This window comes from Triturus cristatus, chromosome 3_2 (genome assembly GCF_964204655.1).
Source record: "Triturus cristatus chromosome 3_2, aTriCri1.1, whole genome shotgun sequence".
In the NCBI taxonomy this organism is placed as follows: Eukaryota; Metazoa; Chordata; class Amphibia; order Caudata; family Salamandridae; genus Triturus; species Triturus cristatus.
In genome coordinates, this window is record NC_140584.1 from 699,561,772 (window position 1) to 699,587,735 (window position 25,964).

The window sequence follows — 25,964 nt, forward strand, 5'->3', positions numbered from 1 at the left end:
TTCAGCTGTGCCCATAATCCCATAAAACAATAATTATATATCCATATTTAAATATATCTGAAAAATACATTTTAAAATGCAGATTAAATAACTCTTCAATTTATCACAAGCTAAATATACTGATTTTAAAATGTTGTAAACTCGGAATTAAAGGCTTAGTACTTTTAGAATTAAATTCACGCCCATTGGAGCTGGAACTCTGTAAATGGTGCACCCTTTCAAATAGAAACGTGTCAGAACTGTGAGAATGAGGAAAATTAAGCCAGGTAACTGGGAGCCATAGAAATCCGAAGAAAATAAACAATGTTTCTTTGCGGAGCCAGCAACGTCTTTCTCCTAGCATGGTCTTTACTGGCAGAGCCTCCAGATCTTCAGTTCTTTTCGACGCTGAATCGAGGATCCCTCCTGTGGAAGCAGCTAGCCTTTGTTGGGAATGATGAAATCTACGAGGATTGGCATTTCAAACTGTATCTTTTACTTCTGTATCGTGGGATCTTCATTAATAGTCAAACCCACTAGAATAGAACAGCAAGTCAATATCCTCAGTGTGTGGCAGAAAACCACACAGAGTGGGAAAGACCACAGAATAGAATAGCAAGTCAATATCCTCAATGTGAAAAACCACAAAGAGTGTGAAAGACCACGGAATAGAATAGCAAGTCAATATCCTCAATGTGTGGCAGAAAACCACAAAGAGTGGGAAAGACCACAGAACAGAATAGCAAGTCAATATCCTCAGTGTGAAAAACCACAAAGAGTGTGAAAGACCACAGAATAGAATAGCAAATCAATATCCTCAGTGTGAAAAACCACAAAGAGTGTGAAAGACCACGGAATAGAATAGCAAGTCAATATCCTCAATGTGTGGCAGAAAACCACGAAGAGTGGGAAAGACCACGGAATAGAATAGCAAGTCAATATCCTCAATGTGAAAAACCACAAAGAGTGTGAAAGACCACGGAATAGAATAGCAAGTCAATATCCTCAATGTGTGGCAGAAAACCACGAAGAGTGGGAAAGACCACAGAATAGAATAGCAAGTCAATATCCTCAATGTGAAAAACCACAAATAGTGTGAAGGACCACGGAATAGAATAGCAAGTCAATATCCTCAATGTGAAAAACCACAAAGAGTGTGAAAGACCACGGAATAGAATAGCAAGTCAATATCTTCAGTGTGTGGCAGAAAACCACAAAGAGTGGGAAAGACCACAGTACACCTGAACACATGATGAACTAAAGGGATTTTTCAAAGCTGCAAGACCCACTTGGGAATCAACTCTGGAGTTTGAATCTGTTAAAGGGGCATTCCTTAGTGGTGCAGCTGTAGCCTGCTTACTCTTTGTATAGTGTGCACATTGTAGTCTGTTTTGGGGCTGTTACTTTCTAAGCCAGTCTCCTATATTAAACCTTGAACATATTGAACTATTCAGTTGCCTTTGAGTTAAAATTCCAGCCCTTGAAGTAATGATGTTCTGTAACCCATGGGTAGTTTTCCTCCATCACATTCTGAACCCTTCCTGAGTTAATTTGTTCACTCATCTGTTCCTAATAGTGTACTTACTGCTACACCCTAGATGAATGGCCTCATATCTATAGGCTGAATGTCATAAAAAGTGTCAACCCACCTTTCTAGTCTGCTGGTCTTTGTAGTTTTCTTCTGCCTTTTATATGACTTTGTAGCTCGTCTCTGGCATTTGCACTCTTTATTGCATTCTTTAATTATGTGCCATCAACAAATGCACAATAAAGAACACTGTTTTCTGCAGAGGAGTGAGACTGAAAGAGATCTCCAGCTTGAATACAAAAATACAAAACTTAGGGTTCTATTTTACTTGCAGCATTTTAATAGTACTTTACTTGTTTATGCGGTGGCTGCGGGGCATAGTGAAAATTACTTTAATGCTGTCTAACTTTGACCTGGCTGAGTCTTTAACCAGAAGCATACAATAACCTTGCTGCAGGTCCAGCACAGAAAAGACTGACCTGAATCCATGAGCATTATGATGAAGATGCCCAACTCGTCAGTGTTAACCATAGACATGGTTGGGCAGCTTTACTATATTTATGCACCATGTGGGCAAAAACCCGTATTAACTGCTAATTGAAAAGGATCATTGAGGTACAAAAACATCACTTGGAGTCTACAGTCACTTACCTCTTTTGCCCCTAAAAACAATTGAAAGACAAGGGTTTTCAGTTTGTCCCATGCCACTCTGAAGACATTTGCACTAGGACAATCCCTTCCAAGTAAAGTGCTCAGGCACAAATGTGCTAAAATGTGTCTTGCTCCTAGTGTCTCTACATTTTTGCTTCAATTTTAGATCCAGTGGTACATAAAATAAAATCGTTTGTTACAGCACTCGTTTGCATAGTACGAACATATACATTCGGCATATCTGGCTAAACATAATCTAATTGACAAAATAAAGTAGAAAATTTTTTAAACACACTCTTTTTTTATTTCGAGAAAGAAACTCTCAAGGCGGGTGTTGTTTTCCCTGTACAAGTAAATGACCCTAATGTAGTGTCCTGCGAGACACGTTCTAGTGTCCCGCAGGAAGCTGTACTTCCAGCCACTCCCCTGAGGGCTGGACATACTGCACCCCACACCCATCCATCACGGGTGTCACGAGTGACGTGGCCCCGGCTAATAAAAAGGCCCGGGCGCACGTGCTCGTGGCCAGTTACCACTATACTTGTCTGTGTCCGCTGTTATTGTAATGGGGTCTGAGGCCCAACACCACATTGGCGACGAGGCGGGTCTGCCCTCGCGTGCCCGCTGCTAGCGCCTGTCGTTCCTCATGGGGAGGAAGTGCGCCCGGGATGCGATATCCCCACGGCCCGGAGGCTCGACACTGTCCCGAAGTGATGCTTGGCGACTGGCTATCTCTCATCTCCTATGGCCCCGGGGGAAAAGGAGAGAGACTGCAGCCATCCTGCACCAGGATGAGTGAGTGCCTCGCCAAGGAAGCGGTGAGGGGGCCTACCGATGCGTTCCGAATGCCGCTGTAGCAAGTGACGAGCCCGGTGACCCTCGACCGACACCCCTGCATCAGCCCTGAGCACAAGGGCGGCCCGAGGTGTCAGCCGGCCGGAGGAAGCAATGCGGCCCAGCAACATGCGGCATAAACATGCCCCCTGGTTCGTCGCCGGCGGCGCCCACGCAGAAAGGAAGAGTGGGCTACTGTACAGCACTACAGCGAAGTGCAAGATCCAGTAAATCCCGCAGCAGAAGAGTGCCTGCGAACACCGGTGTACGAGAGCAGCGACAGTGCCAGAGGTAGGGCTGGGATTGCCCCGCGCACAAAAGGTGCGCCGCCACACAGAACTGCCACACAAGCGACTGGGGGGGGGGGGCATAAGCGGAAGGAGCGGAAGGAGGACAGGCAATGCATCCCTCACCGGCTCGGGCACTTGGGAGCCGTCTCGCCCGACGCCGGCTGCCCCGCTAGTAGAAGCAGAAACGCTGTCCCCCAGATTCTGGCCACAAGCTGCGACTGGCCTGCAGGAAAGGAGTGCCTCTACCTCCTACACAGAGGCGGCCCGTTACTAACGGGACCCACCGAGCACACCCGCGATCGGAGAGGCAAGCGCTGCGGCCGGTTGAGGAACATAGTCAGCCCACGTGCCGGACCCGCACGGCACCGGCCTCCCTGCCCAGCGAAAGAGCTGCAAGACACAGCCCCCTGCTTAGGACGAAGACTAAAGAAACTGCAGGTCCTCACCCTAGACCCTCTCCACATGTGAGAAGCCATCAGCCTGTTGGGGGATGAGCTACGGCCCAGACGACTGCCCCGCATCAACTGCGAAGCTGCCGTAACACATAGAAAATCGTCGCAGCGCCACCCAGCTGTGAAATCGCTGCACCGCACCGAGGCATAGGAAGTTTGCCCTGAGAGAGTAAATGCGGCCTGCCCAAAACTACTGCAACATGGAAGAGAGGAGGGCAGGGCCAGGAAAGCAACTCTCGTGCCACAGCTGCAGCGCTCTGCCCCCAGGATGGGAGACGAGCGTGGATCAACTGCCACCACCCAGAGAAAAGTGCCTGCACTGCACATGGCCCCGTCATGCTAATAACGAAAGAAACTAAATAGGCAAAGGAAATTTGCCCAGCCTCCCGGCACCAATCCCGAAATGGCCTGCCCTGCTCCAATATAGCTTTTTGGAGTCCCACAGGAGAAAGGGTGACCTCTTCTCGGCATGAGGAGCCCACAGCACGCAGTTTCAAGAAAGACTGTCAGCCGGCCATGAACACAAACGCTACACTGCCACCCAGTGGCCACTGGTGGTACTCCACCACAACCAAGTAAACCCAAGAGAGCCCGTACCAGTTGTCACCCCAGGAAAGAGGCAGCCAGATCGCAGAAGTATGTCTGGACGACTCAAGCAACCTGGTTGCAGCCACAAGCGGGTCTATGCACACTCCCAGTGAAGCACATACATGCTGCCAAGTGCCCAAACAGCAAGGAATTGCAAGGAGTAGCACATAGAATGGGACAGGTGTACCACAGGGAAAACTGGCACCAAGCGCGCACCACTGTGTAAGATTGTAAGCAGTCTAGTAGCTAGGTGGGCGGAGTATCCGGGATGGGGGAAGAGGAGGAGCGACGGGAGAAGCGGGCAGTTAGAGTAGGGACGAGACACTAGCAAGATGTAAAGGAATAAAGCTCTTTGAAATATACCCGTTGTGTCGGTCGTCATTGGGGTCACGACACGACACACTGGTGGATGCCTAACGCCACCTCAAACAGGACACACTGCCCAGCTGGAGCAAATTGCCAGCAGTGCCATCACAACCTATTCTCCCCAAACTGTAGATACAGGCCGTATGGAAGGCTTGGCTGCACCAGTACGCTGCCTGTGGTCAGCGAAACAGACCACTAATCCGGGGAGGAAGGTCGAGGCTCAAGTCCTGCAGGACAATAAAGCGCGCTGACTGCCCTCGGAGGCCAACAGTCAAAGGTATAGCAGACAGGCTGTGGCACCACCCAAAGATTAAGAGTGCCAAGAGCACAGCACTTCTACAAACCAATGGCCACCATTGTAACACTCCGGTGCAACTACACCATCACCTTGCATAGAGATAACTGGAACCAAGGACTACCCCAGCACAGGAATGTGCCAAGAAACAAAGGACAGCAAAGCCCTGTAAGACACCAAGCCCCAAATGAAGCACACAAAGACTGGGTGCGTTGCGCACCACCCCAACGGGCTGCCTAGACCTTCACAGGAGAAAAGACTGGCAACATCACCAAGGGCCACCAGAAAAGCTTCTCCAGCCCAGGCAAGCGCTGTCCAAGCTCAAGCAACAACACCAAGGACAACCACACTAGCAAGAAGTGGACGACCAGCCAAGACAGCAACGTCTCCAGGGAAGTGCCCCCAGCAACAGCGCAGGAAAGACTGGTGCAGAGCAAGCACCACACGTGGCTGCCCAACGCCACCACCAGTGAAGAGGCCACGTCACCCGTCCTACTGGTGAACAGGCACCACCACCAACCACACTACAGGCACACCGGTGCCAGAAGAGAGCGCCCAAGGCGAAGCCGGAGCGCACGTGGTCCGAAGCGCGCAGAAGACCACACCAGCGAATCCGACAGCACGGGCAGGCGCCCGGGAGATAGAGACATCTCTACAAAGAGACACAGCTGAACGCAGCACAGAGAGCGACCACATCCCCACTGCACCAGCGAAGCCCCGCAGAGGGCCGAAAGCAATACAGGGTCCTCCTCAATACTGCCTCAAGATGGAGTCGGCAGTGACCCACGACAGGCAAGAGAGGAGTCGCACCCGCAGCGGCCCGAAAGCGTCACAGTGTCCGTGACACAGTGTCCTCCTCAACACAGCCTCAAGATGGAGTCGGCGGTGACCCACGACAGGCAAGGAAGGAGTCGCACACTCCACGTGGCGGCCGCCACAGCAACAGGTGCTCCAACGCCAGCGACACGCGACTGGACGTCACGTCCCTCAGCAAGCAAGGAGCGCGCCGGAGCGAAGGCAGAAGCCGGCGCCCTCATTGCGCCGCCTCGAGGTTCAAGCGCAACGCCCTCGAAGGCGCAACGCCCTCAAAGAAAGAAGAGTGACAGCCCTGTCACCCTGAAAACCGGAAGACACAGGTAGACTGAACAGACCAGCAAAAGGAGAAGACCAGAGACTCACAGCAAGCCAAGAGCTCACCCTGACACATTCGACAGCCACCAAGGCGGACCACCGTCCCGGGACACAGCCTCACAGGAGAACCGAATGTAAGCCGCAGCAGTCGCAAACCGCGTCTCTCCACAACGCCTCTCCAGGTGAACGGCCACTCCCCAAGAGTCGGCAGTCCAAGTCAAGTGGCATCCCTGCTCCTGTCCGCAGAGGCCACGGGTGAAGATCTGCTCCGAGTGTCCGTCCTCACACCGCCTCAAGATGGAGTCGGCAGTGGCCCCAAGCCAGGCAAGAGAGGGTCCACACACTCTACGTATAAAGCCGCCACAAACACTCAACATCGGCAAGGCAGACGCACGTGGCTGCCCAGGTCTATCCTGACATCTGCACTATACCAGCAAGTCACCACCACCTGTCATTCCGATTCACCACATGGCTGGCAACCATCACCACGCCAGCCATCAACACCTGCGTCAAACACCACTCCCAGAGTACCCATGGACTGGGGTCCGAAACCGTTGCCACACAATCCGACTAAACGAAATCAGAAGCCACCTGTGAACCTGGCCTACACCGGAACCGCGGCAGCGAGTGCCAGTCTTGACCAAGATCCATCCACCCGTGAGGGTTGGGCGTGCGACCAAGCAACGGCTCCAAGGCGGTCCTGCAGCTGTCACCAGATGGCACACAAGCAGCGGCTCCAGTGCAGCCTCCCTACAGTCCCGCAGCAACCCCGACGACGGGCCTCCCCAGGTGGGAGAGTGAGGAGAGACATTGCCCCACCGTCAGGGTCCTGATCATGGCCAAGCGGTTCAACAGGGACAGTCGGTCCCGCAACACCTTTGTGAATCCTCATGTGAGACTCCATCCATGGTCACGGCGCAGCACACTGAAAAGAACTGTTAGGACCCACCACAGACTATCACCGACGTCAGTCAAGAGGAAGCCAGGCAAGACACTAAGACATGACCTTGTCAGTGAACGGACGGTATGCAGCGGACGTCTCCAAGCCAGCAGTCGTGTCCTGAGTCCCTCAGGTTAAATTACGGGTGTCCGCCGAGAAGGTCCTGCGGCTAGCCAAGTTCACCAGCCCATGTCTGATGTCGTCCTGCCACCTGGTTCGAGAGACTGATGGACCCTGTGGTATTTAATTAACCGATTGTTTCTTCCCTACAGGTTGGACTGACACTTTATTTGTCCTTCAATAAAGTTGGGGAGGAATTTAGTGTCCTGCGAGACACGTTCTAGTGTCCCGCAGGAAGCTGTACTTCCAGCCACTCCCCTGAGGGCTGGACACACTGCACCCCACACCCATCCATCACGGGTGTCACGAGTCACGTGGCCCCGGCTAATAAAAAGGCCCGGGCGCACGTGCTCGTGGCCAGTTACCACTATACTTGTCTGTGTCCGCTGTTATTGTAATGGGGTCTGAGGCCCAACACCACACCTACCGTGCTGGGAGCTTTATTGCGGTATGTTTTGGCCCTTTTTTTCACCCTAAATTGCATGGTGGGTACGCGCAGGATAAGTAAGTGACAGTATTGACGATCCCTGAAGGGTCCTGTGATTGCCGCTTGCAATGCCAGAGGAGCTCTGCCAATGGAAACCCAGCAGTTCCCATGAATTTGCATAGTAAGTTTTCGAAGTGGGATGGCTGTGTGTTTTGCAAGCCTGCCAACTCACACTGTTCACAGTGTGACACTGACACACGATATTGTCTCACTCCGCACGGTCACCCTGTGAGGAGCCGATGTCACACGCAAAACGAGCTAAAACCACTACAAACATTCGATTTTCCACTCGTTTTCATAGGTTTTGAACTGTCCACTTCCATTAAGTGACGTGAAAACAGCCCAGGACATCAGCACCAGCCTCAGCAAGGTTTTATCTTTTTCTTTGGAGGAGGGTGCATGGAGGAGGGCTGGGGCAAACGTGTTTGGTATGAGGCTCCGCCCTCTCCTCACAAGAGGCAGGCCTGCTTTTGTGGAGGGGTGCACCACTGTTTTATGGCATTCCTACGCTCCACCAAACTGTAAATAATAAGGCCCTAAGTTTTGAGATTTTGAAATATTTCTAACCAATGCTACAATTTCGCTGGCATGACCTTTAGCCCTGTTAATTGATTTAAAATACATTTTCTCTTTCTGGTAGCTGCGCAGTGAACGGTTTGTGGAGGAGCTGGACAGCTATGCTAAACAGATTGAAGAATTTTCTACATTTGGCGATGTCCAGGAGGTCAACAAATATCTGAGAAAAGCTCAGGCACTGAACGCAAAGCTCGATGCAGCAGTTACAAAGGTATGCACTAATAATGCTGGTGGTACATCATTTTAAAATAAATCGTAATCTCTGTGCCTTTTTTAAAGAAATTATCTATCATAACAGCTTTTAGGTTCCTTGTTACCTTTAGACTTTTTACACAACTTAATTGATGGGATTGATTTTCTTCTTTCTCTGAATATAGATTGTGTTCCCGGGATGCCCTTTATGTCCTAACTCTCAATTCTTGTTTCGGGTCTTCCTTCAATATTTTCTTTCATTGGCAACCCTCACTTTTACATCAGACTCAAGCAATTTGTTTATTTTCTTCCCTCATACTTCGATGTGACTACCAAATTACAGAGCAAATGTTATTTTATGCCTCATCTAAATATTTGCTTGTCCTGGTGGCTAAATGTGTCACTAGCTACATAGCTGCCAATTTTTCCAGGTCCATGCGTGATGTGATGGTCCACTCCAGGTTTTTTCTTTGAATTTTGGCTCTTGTAATCCGGTTTTATAATAAAATAAATAACACTACTACCAAAATAAAAAAAATCTTGGACTGGACGAGGCATCCCACATGGACCTGGGGAACTTGACAGATTGTAGACACAGCCTCATTGGGTATTGTGTGGCAGCAAAATCTGCCACAGTGGTACTTCTGACTGAGATATGTCAAAATAACACAAGAGATAATGTCCCCCGGCATCACCCCTCATGACAGCAAGCTTTCCAGCAAGCTCAATGTAACTGAAGTTATACCACAAGCGGGACCTAAGTCAAGCAATCACTAGCAAAGCCCACAGGTCTAGCAAAGGCTACAAGCCTTTTGAATCTATTTGCCAAAGCTTGTTTTGTGATAATGTTTGTAAAATTGTGTTGTTGGGGGAGCTGCTGGGCCCTCACCAGTATAAAAGAAAACATTGGCTAAAAGTAAACATACTATTTTGTCTCAGAAACACACACATTGCCTTAGTAGTCCATGAAACAAGCTACTTTGTGTGTTGACGTGCTCCTTGTGAACGAGCAGAATGTCATATGGAAGAAGAAGGCTGACTCAAAGCCCCTACAAGAAGTATTTATATATGTTTTAGTAAAATAAAAAGGTCTTTGCTAACACCACACCTAAAAATAAGCATGTACTGCTATTGCATGGTTCCCTAGGTTATTCTCCCATGGCATCTGATATTGTTATTTCTGGTGCAGCTGGCGCTTGCTAAAGAAAGCCTCCATCTCTATGTGCTTTCTTTAAAAAAAAAATAAAAAAAATGTTGGCGAGTGTCGTGCTGTCATCGAAATGAGAGCCTTCTGGAGCCTATGACGTTGAAGAAACTCTTCAGAAGCTCATATCAAGTCTATAGCCTCTTTCCCTCATAGCTCAACACCCAGGGCTCCTACATTTACGAAGTCTTTGGTGAGTGCATGGTTAAATGCAAGAATGTGACAGTGATTGAAGTAATTGATGAATAAGAGAGAGTGTGCGTGAATGTGTGGATTATGGAATGTTTTGAGTAAGTGCATGGATGGATGGCTGGATGAATCGGTAAGAATGCGTTGGTTGATGAACGAGTACACGGATGGGTGACTAAGTAGCGTAATGAGTTAATGCATAGATGGATAAATAAATGTTAGGTTTTAGAAATGTTTGCATATTTGGAGGTTAAGACAAACTGATTCCTGCAAATAAAGATGCAAGCGGCCTCTGTTCTTCAAATCATCAAATCCAGTTTGAAGTGCCCACTCACAGCTTTGCTCGAGGCAGCCAATAGTGCTTGCTGCATTGATGCCCAGATTACACCAGGAATTGCAGCAATGATGCCTGGTCCGCAGTGATTGTTAAAATACTGGGAAAGATGAACTGCAATTTCAAAAATATCATTTCAGAATTAATGCTCAGTGTATCTCATTACCAGATTGTGCACAGATGTGACAACATTGGCAAAACAACACAAAACAAAATAGAGCGCTGCAAAACCCCAGTGTGGGTGAGGGTTTGTGCAGCAGCGAAAGGAGAACAAGGGCCATATGTAGGAAGCCAAATACTGGTCGGTAACGGCCGATTTTCGGTAAATATCCCGTTACCGACCGGTATTTAGGCCTTTGCTATGTAGGGGGCATATTTCAGGCTTCGGTAATTTACCGAATCGGTAAAATTACCGATTCGGTAAATACCGAATCCTGAAATGAGATGTAGGTAACACTCTAATGAGTGTTGTGTAGGAATTGGAATTCGGTATTTACCACCAAATATAGGTTGGTGATAAATACCGAATACATTGCAAAAAGCAATATTTTGCTGAAATAAGAGTGCCATGTGGCAGACATACATGCCCTTAGGGCATGTATGTCCGCCACATGTGCACACATGCAGGAATCAGGGGTGCAACAGGGTGTCAATGTGACACCCTGCCACCCTTGAATGTGCTCCCCCCATTACCGAATCGGTATTTACCGATTCGGTAATGAGGCATACCTTCCCATTGATTCCTATGGGCCTCCAGGCCCATAGGATTCAATGGGAAGGTATGCCTCATTACCGAATCGGTAAATACCGATTCGGTAATTACCGAATTTCTCTGAATCGGTAACATTTACCGAATTATTACCTACATACAATTTACCGATTCTTAAATACCGAATCGGTAAAATTCGGTATTTAAGAATCGGTAAATTGTATGCCACCTACATATGGCCCCAAGTGTTTTGTTTGATACAGTGGCTTGATATGAACCGCACAGTGTGCTACTGCAATCCGTGATGTTTGTAGCCATTCGACAATCAGGTTAGCAGAGTACTGCCGCCATCCACTATGCCAATGATGTCCAAAGCCCAGAATTAATATAAGCACCGCATCACCCTCATCAGAATGCAATAGGGTAAGTATGGTAGAACTTTCTCAACAACTATTAAGGGGCTTCATGCCGTCAATCATTTGTAGCAGCTAGCCAATATAAGCTCGTGTCTGGGCCATTGTAAATAGTAATCGAACCCTTGCTAGTGCTTTGTGTGCTGCTATCTGAATGAGGTCCCTCTGAAGATGCCTGGCTTGACTGCAGAGTGATAGTTCACCAACCAGTGCTTAATTTGAGCCAGTGGTTCCCGGTGCCCGGCACTTGTGAGAGTCTGCCACATGGCGGCGCTGTCTGTGTAATTTAGAGATAAGCACAACCACTGTTGTTTATTATTCGATATACATTAAAATGACTAATACCTGTGGCCCAAGCCATTGTTGAAGTTTTAGGGGCCTAGAATAGTTTACATTGTCAAACTTCTGGTGTATGATGGTTAGTAGTTGTGTTGGTACTGTCACTGGCAGTGCTGGTAAGGACAATGGGTAGTGAAAGCTACAGTGGTCTCCTGATGAGGGCCCTGGCACTTACTTATTTACAAATTAAACACTGCACCAATCCCACGTGAGAATTTGGATTTAATTGAAAGGAAGACAGAATTTGTTACAGGGTCTCTCACCTGCAATCAGTTTTTGCGCCTGAACACTACTTGGAGTAACAGTAAAGCTCTAGAAATGCCTTCACACTGACATTGACAACGTTTTCATATTATCATTTAATTAGCAGCTAGAACAGAAATATTACCATAAAAAATATAGTGGATGTTAATAAAGAGAAAATAGAGTGAAATTCTAACATATAGTATAGTCTTATCGCCCGCCGTAGCGGGCTACACCTGCTATTAAAGGTCTGCTTCAGCGTTAAAGGTCCGAGCGAAGGCGAGGGACTTTAACAAGGGAGCAGGACTTTAATCGCCGGTATAGCCCAGCTAGGAAGGGCTATAAGGCTATTAGAACATTCTGCCACTAGAGGGCAGAATGTTACAACAAATAAAACGTAGGCTTCTTGGAGTTCGAGGGGTTTAAATTCCCTCGGGCTCCGAGAGGCCTTTGAAAACAACATTGAAATGTTGCTTTGCGGGCCTTCATGGGCCCGTAAAAGAATGAAGCAATCCATTGTCTTCAATGGAGCTCCTAACATTCTAATGTTCTAATACATGTTATGGTATATATCAAATGACATGGCAGACAATGAGTCCTTTATCCTTTCCCTTTACATCCGGCTCGCTCTTTACTTAACTAATTATTGGGCGACAACTCTGTACGTACTCTGACAATCAAAGAATTCCCAGATTTGTTGAGGATGTCTACATTTGCTGTTGTTTTCTGTGATCGACATCTGGAACCCTCATATAGCCATAAACTGGCACCGCCATTTATGCACTGTCAGGTGAAAGTCCGATCTGTCCATAGCCTGGCAATTTGTAATCTGTCTATAACACCACAGCGAGAACAATGTCTGTATATTGTGGGTGAACCAATGTAGAGGAGCCTAGTAATATCAGTTGTGCTCTGAGAAAGGCACATATCAATTTGCTAATCTTTTAAAATACTTTTCCCCAATGAACCTTAATTTTAGTACAGTGGAAAACTATGACCAGTGTTGGCTGCCAAATTAAAGGCACGAAAGCATGCTGAATCTTTCTGGAAGCCCCAGTTGTGGATCCTTTAAGAAGTATAATGTATATCTTGAACTAATTTGTAATGGTGAATTTTTAGCCAGGAAAGCTTTAGAATATCTTGTCTGTTAGCGATGCTTGTTGATACTTCATCTTTGGTTACTTGGTCGCCAAGTCTTGCTTTCCATCTGTCAAACATTAGCTTCAGGTTATCGGCCTTCCCCCCCTGCAATAGTCAATACATTGTACCTATTAATCCCTTATGATTTGAGCAGTGGCTTAACAAAGCTTGAAGACCCCCCTTAAAAGTACATAGAGAGGGCCCCCAATGCTCCGGACTCAGTCTGGAGCTCTCAGGCCAGAGGCCCGCCGTCCTTGCACAGTGCGGCATGGGGCCCACTGGAGCTCGTCCCCCCCTCTCCCATGTTGAAGCTGGGGGGGGGACTATTGTCACACCACTAGATTTTAGATAGTTAGCAAATCTGCAATCTTGATCTACTTCAACCGCAGATCGATCATCTTTTAGGATGGATTGATAGTAGTCCCTCACCTGCAGCTACTTTAAAAGCCTGTACCGGCAATAAAATATTGGGAAGCTAAAGTAGAAAAAGATTGAAAACCACACTCATTGTAAAGCTGTCCCAAGCATTGTAAGTATGTGACCAAGTAGATTCAAATGAATCATGAGAGAAAATGGGTGACAAAACATTGTGCCAGAGACAAGTATAACAGGTGTATTTGGGGTTCTGGATATGCGTGCAATCAGTGATCACACATATGCATTGTTAGACCTGACAGCTTTAGGGTGGTCTTCCCCCCAACCTTTTGCCTACCTTCTTTACTTTTATGATCATGTTTTTGTTGGTTTGAGGACTTTGACCACTTTACCACTGCTAACCAGTGCTAAAGTGCATGTATTCTCTCCCTAAAACATGGTAACATTGATTTATCCCCAATTGGCATATTTAACCTACTTATAAATCCTTAGTAAAAGAGTAAACCTGTATCAAGGCCCTATAAATTAAATGCTACTAGTGGTCCTGCGCCACTTATTGTGCCACACACTTACGTCGCCATTTAACCATGGCTCTGGCGTGCCGCAGCAGCGCCTGTGTGTGCAGTTTACACAGCCATGTCAAACTGGCAAATACATATGTCACCCCTAAGGTAGGCCCTGGAGAACCCAGAGGGTGGGGGGAATGTATTTAAAAGGCAGTACATGTACTTTTAAGTTTTAGATGTCCTGGTAGTGAAAACGTTCAAAGTTGTTAATAGGATAACATTTGGAGTGCCTTATTACATTTTAAAAGTAGAATTTCAAATTAAGAAGAGATAAGACCCCCAAGTATGGTGTCTTTGGAATCCTAATTTAAAATCCTAATTTATGGTGAAGTCCGATTTAAAATAGCTATTTGGAAAATGCTGCTTGTAGGAAGTTGGCATTTTTCTTACTTTAGCCATGCTGCCTGTCTCTGATCACATGTCTGGGGTGGGTGGCAGCTGGGCTTTGTGTAGTAACCCTAGACAACCACATACAATGTAAGGTTAGGTGTGACTTGATGAGCCATCCTGGGAGGTTGGAAGGAAGGAGCTGGGCCCAGTCTCACTTACACCTGAATAGTGTCCTCTCCCCCTGTAGTGAGTCTGGAGCCAGGGCAAGAAGAGAGGCCCTCTGTGCACTTCAAAGACCTGTCTTTGAAGTCTCCCCCACTTCAAAGGCCTAATTGGGCATAGGTACTGGACCTATGACACCACAATTTAAGTGTACATCTGAACCTGTGATGCAAGACTACTGTGCTGTCGAAGGACTGCCACTCTCCTGAACTGCTGCTTTGCTTCATTCTGGCATTGCTGGGCTGCCCTGCTGCCTGATGTTCCCATGTTGGGTGAGAAGGACTGCACCTGCATCACTTGAACCCAGAGTGAGTCCAAGGGCTAACTGTCTGTCCACTGGATCGGAAGTCTCAGAGACATAAAAGACTTCTAACCACCCTGCTTCTGCCCCTGGACTCTGCCATCTGTGAGCCTGCCCTGACCAATGGTCCCACCGTAGTCCTGGACCTTTCAGAGTGGGCCTAAGGTGCTAGTTCCAGGGGAAACAACGCATCTGCTGTTGAACTGACACATCGTCAGTGCCACGCAGATCAGAACCGACACATCGCTTCTGCTGCGTGGATCAGAACCAATGCATCGCCTCTGCTACATAGATCAGCACCGATACATCACCGCTGCTGTGTGGATTGCACCCGATGTATTGCCTTCAGAGCCACCACTGCGTGGCGCTCTTCCTGACGCAACGTCCCTGCATCTCTGTTGACTGCAGCCTTGGTAGTAATGTTGAACCTCTGCATTGCAGCTTACAGCTCATCGGAGCCGGCACATCACCGCTACTGTGTGAATCAGGACATGTGCATCGTTGCCGCTGCGTGGATGAGCACCAACACATCGTCTCAACTGTACCACGCACCCGCGACGTTGACGCACCCAGGATAAAGTTAGATTTTTTTCAGCAGGTCTCACTGAGTCCCTGTATCTGGCTTGCGTTACATCGCAGTCAGCCTAAACATTTGTCCTTGTCCCTGTCCGGCGCTGCCAGGTATCCTGAATAGCACTTTTTAGTTCTAGGGGATATTTTTACCTAAAAACCTTGAAAGTCAGTATCTCAAGTTCTACTTGTTGGATTGTTGTCGTTTTAGTCTGGTCTTATTTATTAAATTAGGTTCTATCTTTCTTACCTAGTATGGAATCTTTTTGTGTGGTGTTTGAATTGTTTTACTGTTTGAAGTGTTGCACAAATACTTTACTCATTGCCTCTAAAGTTAAGCCTGACTGCTCTGTGCCAAGCTACCAAAGGGTGAGCACAGATTAATTTAGGGTTTGCTTGCCTCTTGCACTGAGTGGGAATGTGGTTATTGCTTGACCAAGACTTGACCCCAGTCAACCAGTAACCCAATTTCTAACATCTGTATACTGAAAGTGTTTTTTTAATAGTATGGGTCAAAAAACACCAGCTGGTGATAAATCCAAATATATGTCTTGTGGGAGCCATGGAAGGTTTGAGAGTCAAATTAATTGTAAATGCCTTGAGGCAAAGGACTCCCAGCAGTAGAATTTGAGGGAGGGTAGTGCCCAACCACCCTTAAGTAAAGGGAGCTGAAGTTGTTCAATTGCCATTCAGTACTTCTTCTGTTGCCCGATAAAACAGGACCATCAAGATTAAACTTTTGGGAGAAACAATATTGGCACAAGGAGAGACAGGGCACAGAATAAGAACAAAGAATTTGGTAGTATTGTAAATTTCATATCTGATAGACATCTATCTGTAGATTCCTTATCTTAGAATTCTCCCCAGGCACCAGACTGGATCGGGAAATTTTTGTACAGCAGTACCCCTGCGCGTCGGTAGTGGGCATTGATCCTCTCCATAGTGACATAGTCCTCCGGATGTGATGTCAACGGAGTCCATATAAACCCTCCTCCCACGCCCAGACATCAGTTTCTTCTTATCTGCGCTTACAACGTGGATCCAATCAGGGGTACCTCTAACCTTTTTTTGGGCTTCCTTGATGATTTAATCGAAAGGAACAGTGCCGTTTCTACGTCCTCATTGCTTTCCTTAGCTCTTGCTTTGTAATGTTTCTTTCCAATATGTGGCATTTTTATGGTGTTTTCTTATCTATCTTGGCTTCTTTAATATAGGAAGTGAGTTGAGCTATCTCGGGATGTTGACTTTTCAGATATATTTCAATATAGTAGAAAGAAAGTGGAAATAATACATTCTTTTCCCTATATTATAATGCACTGGGAATTTCGAATAGCCATAATATGATTCTTTGTTGACTGCTCTCATTGTTCTGCAATATTTCAATCGGATGGGTGAAGCCTGCGCACCAACTTTAATAGTTTTTAAAGTAACATTTTAGTAGTGATAAGCCACTCCTTTAGGGACTTTTGGATAGATTCATCAGCATGATTGAGTAAAGACCACACACGTTTGTGTTTTATTTTTATTAAAGAGCTCCTAACATATTGCGAGTAGTTATAGCCCACTTTTCCCTGGTGATGTAAAGGACCAGTTCAACCCTCTCATTACTGCATTTGTACTTTCCCCTACGGTGATAGATGAAGCTGAGTGTTCATTGACTTCATCATATAATCTTAATAAGTGAAATCTATTAAAAGTTTCCTTATTTAATGTCCAGCATTGATACATTGGGGGTTATTAAGTACATCTTCCTGATACATGCAATATTAAAGGGTTATAGTCAGATACCATCTGCCTTGGTATAGCTAAGTAGATATTTATGGAGAGAGGCTTTGTAACACCAAGAACACATCTATCCTTGAACACAACTTATGTTGAGATGAATAAAAGGTGAAGCCATAGTGTGTGGGGAGGGAATGCCACCAGGCATCTATTATTCCTAATGAAGAGCGGCACAAGACTTTCCCATATGAAAAGCGGTCCCTGAGTAGTATAATCGATGTAGAATTCTAAGCTGGACCAGGTGAAATCTAGCCCTATTGCTATCTCACGTGGACTCTAAATTGCTTTCACCCAGTCATCATCCTCTAGGTCACCAAGATCCCCCACCCAGCCTTCCCGCATCGCCACTAGCGGATCAGGGGAATTGTTGACCAGCTTCTGGTACGTAATGGAAATCGCCCTGTCAGGAATGTGTTACGTAAGGAGACGATCCTCCAGAGGCAAGGCCTCTGGCAGTTGCTCCTCTTCTAGTATGTCTTTCTGCAGGACGTGCCCTAGTTGCAGATGCTTCTATCTTTCTGTTTACCCTAACTCAAATTCCTCGTTCAGGGTTTCAAACGATGTGAAGGCCTGGTCCCACAAGGCATCTCCCATGTTTTCTATTCCTATTAGTTCCAAACCCGAGAAGCCCTTCAGTCCGCCCACCTTGTGTCACTGGCCACTGTCCCATAGTGCTGTCATGTTGGTGAGCTTGCCATTCCTGCCCAAAAACATTGTCTCCTCCCTCCATATTCTAACTATTGTCTGGGTGTGTGGCGGTAGCCCTCGCTCTTTGTGCCTCTGGTAGATGATTGTCTCATGGCCTCTACGACCCATCGCCTATCTATGCCAGCTCCTGGAAGTCTGTGAAAACCCAGTGCAACTGGGCTGCACAGTAATATTTGATTAAATCTGGAACCGAAATCATACCATCATAGACCCCCTTCCGAAGTTTGGAGAGCAAAATGCGTGTTGATCCCCACTTCCACAGCAATGAACAGACTCTGTGCTCAATTTTCTGAAAGAACTCCTGTGTGACCCTGTACGGAGTGTTTTGGAGCACATATATCAGATGTGGGAGTGTCACCATCTTGTATAATGCAGCTCTGTCCATCAAGGATAGCGGCAAAGTACCCCAGTGCATGACATCCCTTCTCAGCCTCTCTAGTTAGGAGAGAAGGTTCTTGCATACAAATTCCTGGGGGTCTCGGGTAAGATGTATTCCCAAGTGTAGGATACTCTCACCAGAGCTGCTGTGCAGTACCGGGGGAGCCATTTGATATCACCCGATAGGGGCAAGACCAGTGACTTTTAACAGTTGATGCAATATCCTGAGTAGCTGCCAAAAAGATCAAATATATGAAGATACCTGTCGATGGAGAGGGTAGGATGGGTGAGGTAGAGCAAGATGTTGTCAGCGTGGAGTGAGATACATTCTTCCCATTCCCCGCTGCACCTCATCCTCTGCAGCAGCGGGCCTGCCGGATACAGACCGCAAGTGGCTCGAGGGCCAGGGCAAATATTATGGAGTATAGGGGGCAGGCCTGCCTTGTGCCCTTTTGCTGCCCAAAAACTCAGGAGACCGCTCCATTGACCTGCACCTAAGCTAACTGTTCCTGATAGAGGAGCCGGATCCAGCCACAACATTTCAGGCCAAGGCTCAACCATGTCACTGTAAAAAATATATAGTTCCACTCAATGCTATCAAACTCCATCTTGGTGTCAAGGGACATTATGACCACTGGGTCTGTCTGTCTGAGGCCGCTCGGTTTCATAAAGCACTCCAAATAAATGCCGTAAATTAAGACCGATGCTTCTGTGTGGCATAAAGCCCGAGTGGTCAGGATGTACAATTGACCTAATGACTGTGCGCAGTCTGGTCACCAATAGCACCTTAGCCTCTACATTTAGCAACAATATAGGCCTATATGAGCCACAGTCTGCTGGCGGTTTGCCCTTCTTATGTATAACTAATATTGTGACTGTCCGCTAATTTTTTGGCAGGTATCCCCCGTCCCATGCTTCCTGGATTATGACTTGAAAATGCAAAGCCACCTTGTCCGCCATCCCTTTATATAGTCCCACTGGTAGGTGGTTAGGCCCTTCTGCCTTCCCCGACAACACCCCTTAATATTGAGTTTATTTTTCTGAACTTGCTGGGTGCAGCCTTTAACCAAAAGCATAACCCCACCCAACTGAGGATTTTGTGTTGTGTAGCAACTAGAACCCTAAATCCCAATTCATCCAACTTTCCCTTGTTGTGTTTAGAGTGATGTGTCTCCTGATGACACAAAACCCAAGGTACCTAAGCTGACCGTTCACATTCCACGTAAGGATTCTTATGTCAATTGAGATATTCCCAGGGTCCTCATGGACCCTTACATGGCTTCTTATTGTAAACTGTTCTGCTGCTTTGGGAATATATTTTTCGTTTTTTTAAACATGACCCAAAAATCCCAGACTCATGACTTCCCCCACCTATCCATAGCCACTCCAACCATGAGGACATTCGATTGCGCCTAACCTACATAATAGGGAGAAGTCTAAAAAAAAAAAAAAAGATTCCGGGTCGACTGACCCCATTCTCTAACATTGATAGGCATTAGCTATGGCAATGTTTTCATTCTTAAACTTGAGCAGAATCAGTGCTGTGCACCCAAGCCCTAGTTGCTGTAGTTATTGTCATGTTCAAAGAAAAAATATGAGAAAAGAAGAAAAAGAGGCGTGGGCTGCAAGAACATTAAAGGTATATGATAGGTTTACCTTAATTGTGAGTGAGCCATTTGTCATCTGACAGGCCACTTTTGACCCATGAGATAGCAGTACCTTGATTTGCTCCTCCAAAGGTATACATTTAAGTGCATATGCCTCATTTCTCCTGAAGAAACCCTGGGGTCCTATTGATAGGAATCGCGTAATCAGTTGTTGTACTTGTCAGCGACATTCGACTATCCAATGACAAAATTGGTTCAAACAGAGAAGGTGTGTATGCCATCCTTCGCCAGATTGGTAATGTGGGTTGTGTGATAGATCAGCTAATGAAAAATTAAGTGACCTGTGTGCATCAGGATTGCCCTTGGTGTGACCTTTCGATTATCCTTCAATCTTTGGTATGTAACACAGTGGGTCTGTTGTGCCCAAAATATCGAGCAAGGGCCCTTAAGAAGTTATGCTAGGCCATTTCTGTTTTGCTTAAAAAACAATGTAGTTGGCATATTGCAAGGAGGTAATTCTGTTGTGTGCAGGCTTTGTTATAGAAGAAACTGAGCCTGCTAGCACCTGTCTAAATCCACTATAGAAATAGTACATATTAGCAGAGCAAGGACACAGCTCTGTTTAAGTTAATTTGATGTTTGTATTTTTGGTGATAAAAGTCCCAGAGTCCATGGTACCTTCTTTTGGACCTTGGTGCTGATCCAGAGGTCCATCTTTTTAGCAAGCACCCTAGGAACAGAGAGCTTACTATCAATCAAGTGCTGGTGCAGATTTTGCAAACAGAGACTAAACGTGCTCTTTTGCAGTCAAGTTATACAGCTCCTGATAATCTTCAACATCACTGCTCTTCATCGAACCATCCAGCGCCTTGCAAAAAGAATCTACACATTCCACCCAAGTTTGTGGGAATCGATTCACACTGTTCCTAAAATTCTGCTTGTACTTCTGTGGGGGTCAAACCATACTTCCTGATTACTGATTAAGACCTTCTTCATGGAGGGATACCTCATCCTGTCACTCCCATCTAGGGCCAGTAGGGTGTCCCGCCCCTCAGTAGGGAAATGCTTCGACAGTCTAGCCTCCTAACCCCCCTCAGGGATCTTGTCCATCTGCCAAGCAATCTCATAAACCTCAAACCATCTGTCTATGTCATCTCCCTCTTCCTAATCAGGCACCAGACCCTTGGGTATTTGTACTCTATTGTCAGAGGACACTCATGAAATGCTTCCACCATCTTGGCTGGAAGCAGCCCTCCTGGCCTTTTTGTCCAGTTCTCTCAGACTCACCTCTTGAGCAAGTCTCTTCTTCTCCAACTTGAAATAGCAAGCTTCAATTTAAATGTTCACTTCTCCTGCCTGTCCTATAGCTCTGCTGGGGACAGGTCTCTGGATAATATGCTGCTTCCTTCCCTGGGGGAACCATCTCTCCTTGCAGGCTGTTGGCCCCCTGCCCCACAGGCAGTCACAGACTCTCCAGTGAATCCTGGTCCAGCTCATCATCACTAACCAGTTCCTCCTCCTCGTCCTTTGTGGTTACAGGTACTGCATCCCAAGGTTCTATCCATGACCTCAGCTTCTTTCACAGTTCCACCTTCCTCGCGAAGCCTTTAGTAGAATGCTCAAACCCTTTGCAGAAATCCTCCAGCTGAACCACAGTGTAGGTCTCCATCTTAGACAGCTCAAAATCAATTTTTGCAGGTGGAGATGCTGCTTTTCCAGACATGATTTTTGGAAAACATGACAAATGCCAGTCAGAAAACTTTAGAATTGGTCTGAGATATAGATAGTAGCGTACACCAATCATTGTATGTACTGTTCAAATACAAGCTCCGTCCTCATTGCAGATCATCAGTGTTCGAAATTGGGGTTCTGGTTGACAGAGGTATGCACCCGGTCCAAGGTGGAACCACAATCCCAGTCAGGGTCAGTCAGTAACATACTCTAAATTAACCTGTGCTCACCCTCTGGTAGCTTGGTACAGAGCAGTCAAGTTTAACTAGGAGGCAATGTGTAAAGTATTTGTGCACACAACAGACAGTAACACAGTGGAAACACGATAAAAGGTCTCCACACCAGTTGAGAACAATAACCAATATTTTTATGAGTAAAACAAGACCAAAATAACAAATGCCCAGTAAGTAGAAGTCAAGGTATTAATTTTTAAAGAAAAAACTGTTTGGTAGTGATTAGAAACAAATAGCGCCAACCGGGGCTATCTGGTCACGCTTGACTGGGGCAAATCCAAAAGTTCAGGTGGACCGCGTTGGAGCTTGGTCGGATACAGGGACCAGCCTTGGCACGTTGAACAGTACCTTGGATGCGCCGACACCAAGGGTGATTGGGGGGACAAAAGAGGTGATGCATAGCTGTTCTAAAATGAGGACTCTAGTTGGCATTGGCTTGCACCCTGTTCAAGTAGGGACTCTTCCTTCTAGCCAGAATAAGGGAGTTTTCACACCCAAGATAACCCCTGCTCATCCCCTTGGTAGCTTTGCATGAGCAGTCAGGCCTATCTCGGACCCAATGTGTAAAGTATGTGCCTTTCTGATGGATACATCTGCCAGTGGATTCCTCACCTTGTGAATATCCCCTACGCCAGCATTCCACTGAACTTTTTTCCCCAGCTCTCTACGCCGACGTGGACGACGTCATAATGCATCGGCTCCGCTCGCGACTCCGTATGACGTCACCGGAGCCATAAGAGAGCCACGTCGGCGTGATGACGTCAGTCCCCTTTTTTCAGCGCCGTCGACGCGCAACGGTTTTCCAGCACTCTCCGGATACTTTGTAGTCGTGTAGTGTGTTACTGTTGGAGAAAATTGTCATGTCTTCGACTAGGAAGTCGGGTTTTAAACCTTGTAGGGAATGTGGGGGCCACATGTCAATGACAGACCCCCATGAAGATTGTTTGTGGTGCCTCTCTTCTGACCACGACGTGGAAGATTGTTCCAGCTGCAGAAGGTTGAACCCCAAGGCCTTGAAAGAAAGGGAGGCGAAGCTCTTCATGGCCAAGGCTAAGAAGGAGAAGAGAGGTAGGAAGAAGGAGAGATCGAGACCAGAGTCATCGACTTCGCATTCTTCGAAGTCGAAGAAACATCATAAGAAGAGGAAGCATTCCTCTCGGCGCCGGACTTCGAAGAGCAATGCGTCGAGATCGACTTCGCCTCGACGTCAAAGTAAGGATGTGTCTCCTTCTCCATCTAAGTCTCCGGAGGGATCTCCTTTGCCAAAGCGGACTCCGGCGCGGTCCCCGGCGCAGTCCCCGGCACCGTCACTGGCGCAGTCAGCGGTTACAATGGAGTCTTCGGCTTCTGAGGCCGAGCAAGAACAGGAAAAAGAGCCTTCTCCAGAGCCGGATGATCCTGCGGCGCCTGTTGAGGACACTGCGGCTCCGGTACCAGGTACTCCTCAGCCGGATCCGGGATTATTCCCTAATCCGCAGTTCCCGACGCCGGGTGCGGATTCGATGCATTTTTTAAATGCGATGTATGGGATTTTCCAACGGGCTGCCTTCCCATCCGGTGCACCTACTGGTCCAGTGGGTCCTATGGCATACACTCTGGGAGTGCCGCAGCATTATGCTCAGGCCCCGTTTATGCCCTTTCTGCCGATGGCGCCTTCGTGGCAGTTTCCAGCGCCGTCTGGGGATCCATCTCGGCTTCGATTGGGTCGACCTTCTTCGGAGCCTTCCTCGACGCCGTTGCCGACTCCTTCGGCTCCGCGTCCGTTGCCGCCGACTCCGGCACTGCCGACCCCGACACCTCTAGCTCGACGTTCGGTTCCACCGACTCCGCGTATGGCGCCGCCGCCTCCTCGGATCCGTTCAAGGAGAGAGGCCCAGAGGGTCTTGGAGGAGGAGCGTTATAGAGTGGAGGTGGAGAAGGTGAGGTGGATACATCTTCCGATGAATTTGAAGGTATTCAAGAGGCTAGTGGCCTTGATACGACTCCGGAGTGGGAGCATTCTTCCTCTAGGTCCTCTCCACCGCATGAACTGGCTCCTTACCATCTTGTAATAAAGAAGGCCGCAGAGTTGCTGGACTTGCAGTTGCCCTCTGCTGAGTATAAACCTAACCTTCTGACGGAGGTGTTACATTCACCTACCTCGTCCAGTGAGCCTTTGCTGTCTTTTAATGAGGCTATTTTGGAGCCAGTTTGGACGTCTGGCGTAAGCCACTCTCTTCGCCGGCAGTCTCCAGGCAGGTGGCGAGAAGATATAGGGTGGCACCTGGGGATCCAGGTTTTCTATCTTCCCACCCTTCTCCAGAAAGTCTGGTGGTACAGGCGTCATGCTCGAAGCATGCTTCAGGAGCTTTTCCTCAGACTCCTGCGGATAGGGAGTCTAAGAAGGCGGATCAGGCGGCTAAAAATACCTTTTCTTCTGGGAGCATGGCGCTTAAGTCCACTAATGCCACCTGCTTGCTAGGGCGCTATGTTCATGCTCTAATGGACTCAATGAAATCTTTAGCCCCTAAGTTGCCAGAAGGTGATAAGGCGTCCTTTATGGAAGTGGTCACAGACACTCAGGCTGCTGCAAGGCAGGTGATTCAGTCGGGGCTTGATACGGCTGATTCGGTGGCAAGGATAATGGGGTCATCTATAGCCACTAGGAGGCAAGCGTGGTTTCGTTCGTCTGGCTTTTCTACGGACGTTCAGGCCACCTTGGTGGATTTGCCTTTTGACGGACAGAGACTTTTTGGTGAAAAGGCTGATTCCGCCTTGCAGAGATTTAAAGAGAGCAGGGTGACGGCAAAATCTTTGGGTCTGCAGGCTCCTGCTAAAGGATTTGGGCTTAAGAAATTCAGAGGTTTTGGGAGGTCTTCATTTCGCTCCTTCCGGCAGCCTCAGCAGCAGCAGCAACAGGAACAACAGCAGCAGAATCCCCTCTATAGGTCCTATAGAGGGAGACAAAGAGGTCGGAGAGGTTTTGGCCACAACCCCTCTTCATCTTCTGCCTCCTCTGCTCCCAATGAAGCTTCAGGGAAGCAGCCCTAGATCCCCCATCCTGGATCATGTAAGACCTGTGGGGGGTCGGGTGTCCCACTTTCTGCGAGGTTGGAAATCTGTTACAACCGACCTTTGGGTTTTAAACCTCGTGGAGACTGGGTGCGCCCTTCCCTTTCGGGAGTTTCCTCCCCCTTACCCTTCTTGCCAGGGTTACTGCTCAGAGGACCATCTACTTCTTCTGCAGAAGGAGGTGCTAGCTTTGCTTCAAAAGGGTGCGATAGAGGTGGTTCCAGAGCAGGAAAGGGGTCAGGGATGCAACTCCCGGTATTTCCTGATTCCCAAGAAGGACGGCAGATTGCGTCCGATACTGGACCTCAGAGTCTTGAACTTTTACCTGAAACAGGAGAAATTCAAGATGCTGACCCTTGCGCAGGTTCTTCAAGCATTGCAGCAAGGAGACTGGATGGTGTCGATCGACTTGCAGGACGCGTACTTCCACGTTCCAATCCTGAAGTCGCACAGGAAGTATCTCCGTTTTACGGTTGGGTCGCAACATTACCAGTTTGCGGTCCTCCCGTTTGGTCTTACTACCGCACCTTGAGTCATCACGAAGGTGATGGCAGTGTTGGCTGCCCATCTCAGGAGGTCGGGGATTCCGTTTTCCCCCTACCTGGACGACTGGCTTCTGAAGGCAGAGTCCCCAGAGATGGTGCAGCGTCATCTGCAGGTAACATCTCAGCTGTTATTCGACTTGGGTTTTTCGATCAATGTACCCAAATCTCACCTGGTGCCCTCTCAACGCAACCTGTTCATAGGGGCAGTACTGGACACTACTGTGTGTCGAGCATTTCCTCCACCTCAAAGAATTCTCGACATTCAGGAGATGGTCCCTTTATTCCACAATGGAGCGGTTGTTCTAGTTCTGAAGGTCCTTTGTCTGCTCGGTCTGTTCGCTTCCTGCATTCTGTTGGTCAACCATGCGCGCTGGCACATGAGGGCGCTCCAGTGGTGCCTCCGCAGGCAGTGGTATCAGCACAACGGAGATCTCAGGGAGGCGATCAGGATCTCCAGAGAAGCTGCAGCGGATCTATCTTGGTGGAGCGTGGAGGGCAATCTGTCTCAAGGAAAGCCCTTCCATCTACCTCCATCGGTGGCCACAGTGATAACGGATGCCTCCAC

General features: G+C 47.7%; 1 protein-coding gene across 2 annotated transcripts in view; it reads left to right on the forward strand.

The window, feature by feature from the left end:
* Positions 1–25,964, forward strand: part of DNAH7 (dynein axonemal heavy chain 7) — a 1,967,826-nt gene that overhangs the window by 358,513 nt on the left and 1,583,349 nt on the right. For both annotated transcript variants that reach the window (XM_085648764.1, XM_085648765.1), the window contains exon 16: positions 8,302–8,448. In XM_085648764.1, coding sequence (XP_085504890.1) covers positions 8,302–8,448 — 147 coding nt within the window. The remainder of the gene's footprint in view (positions 1–8,301; positions 8,449–25,964) is intronic.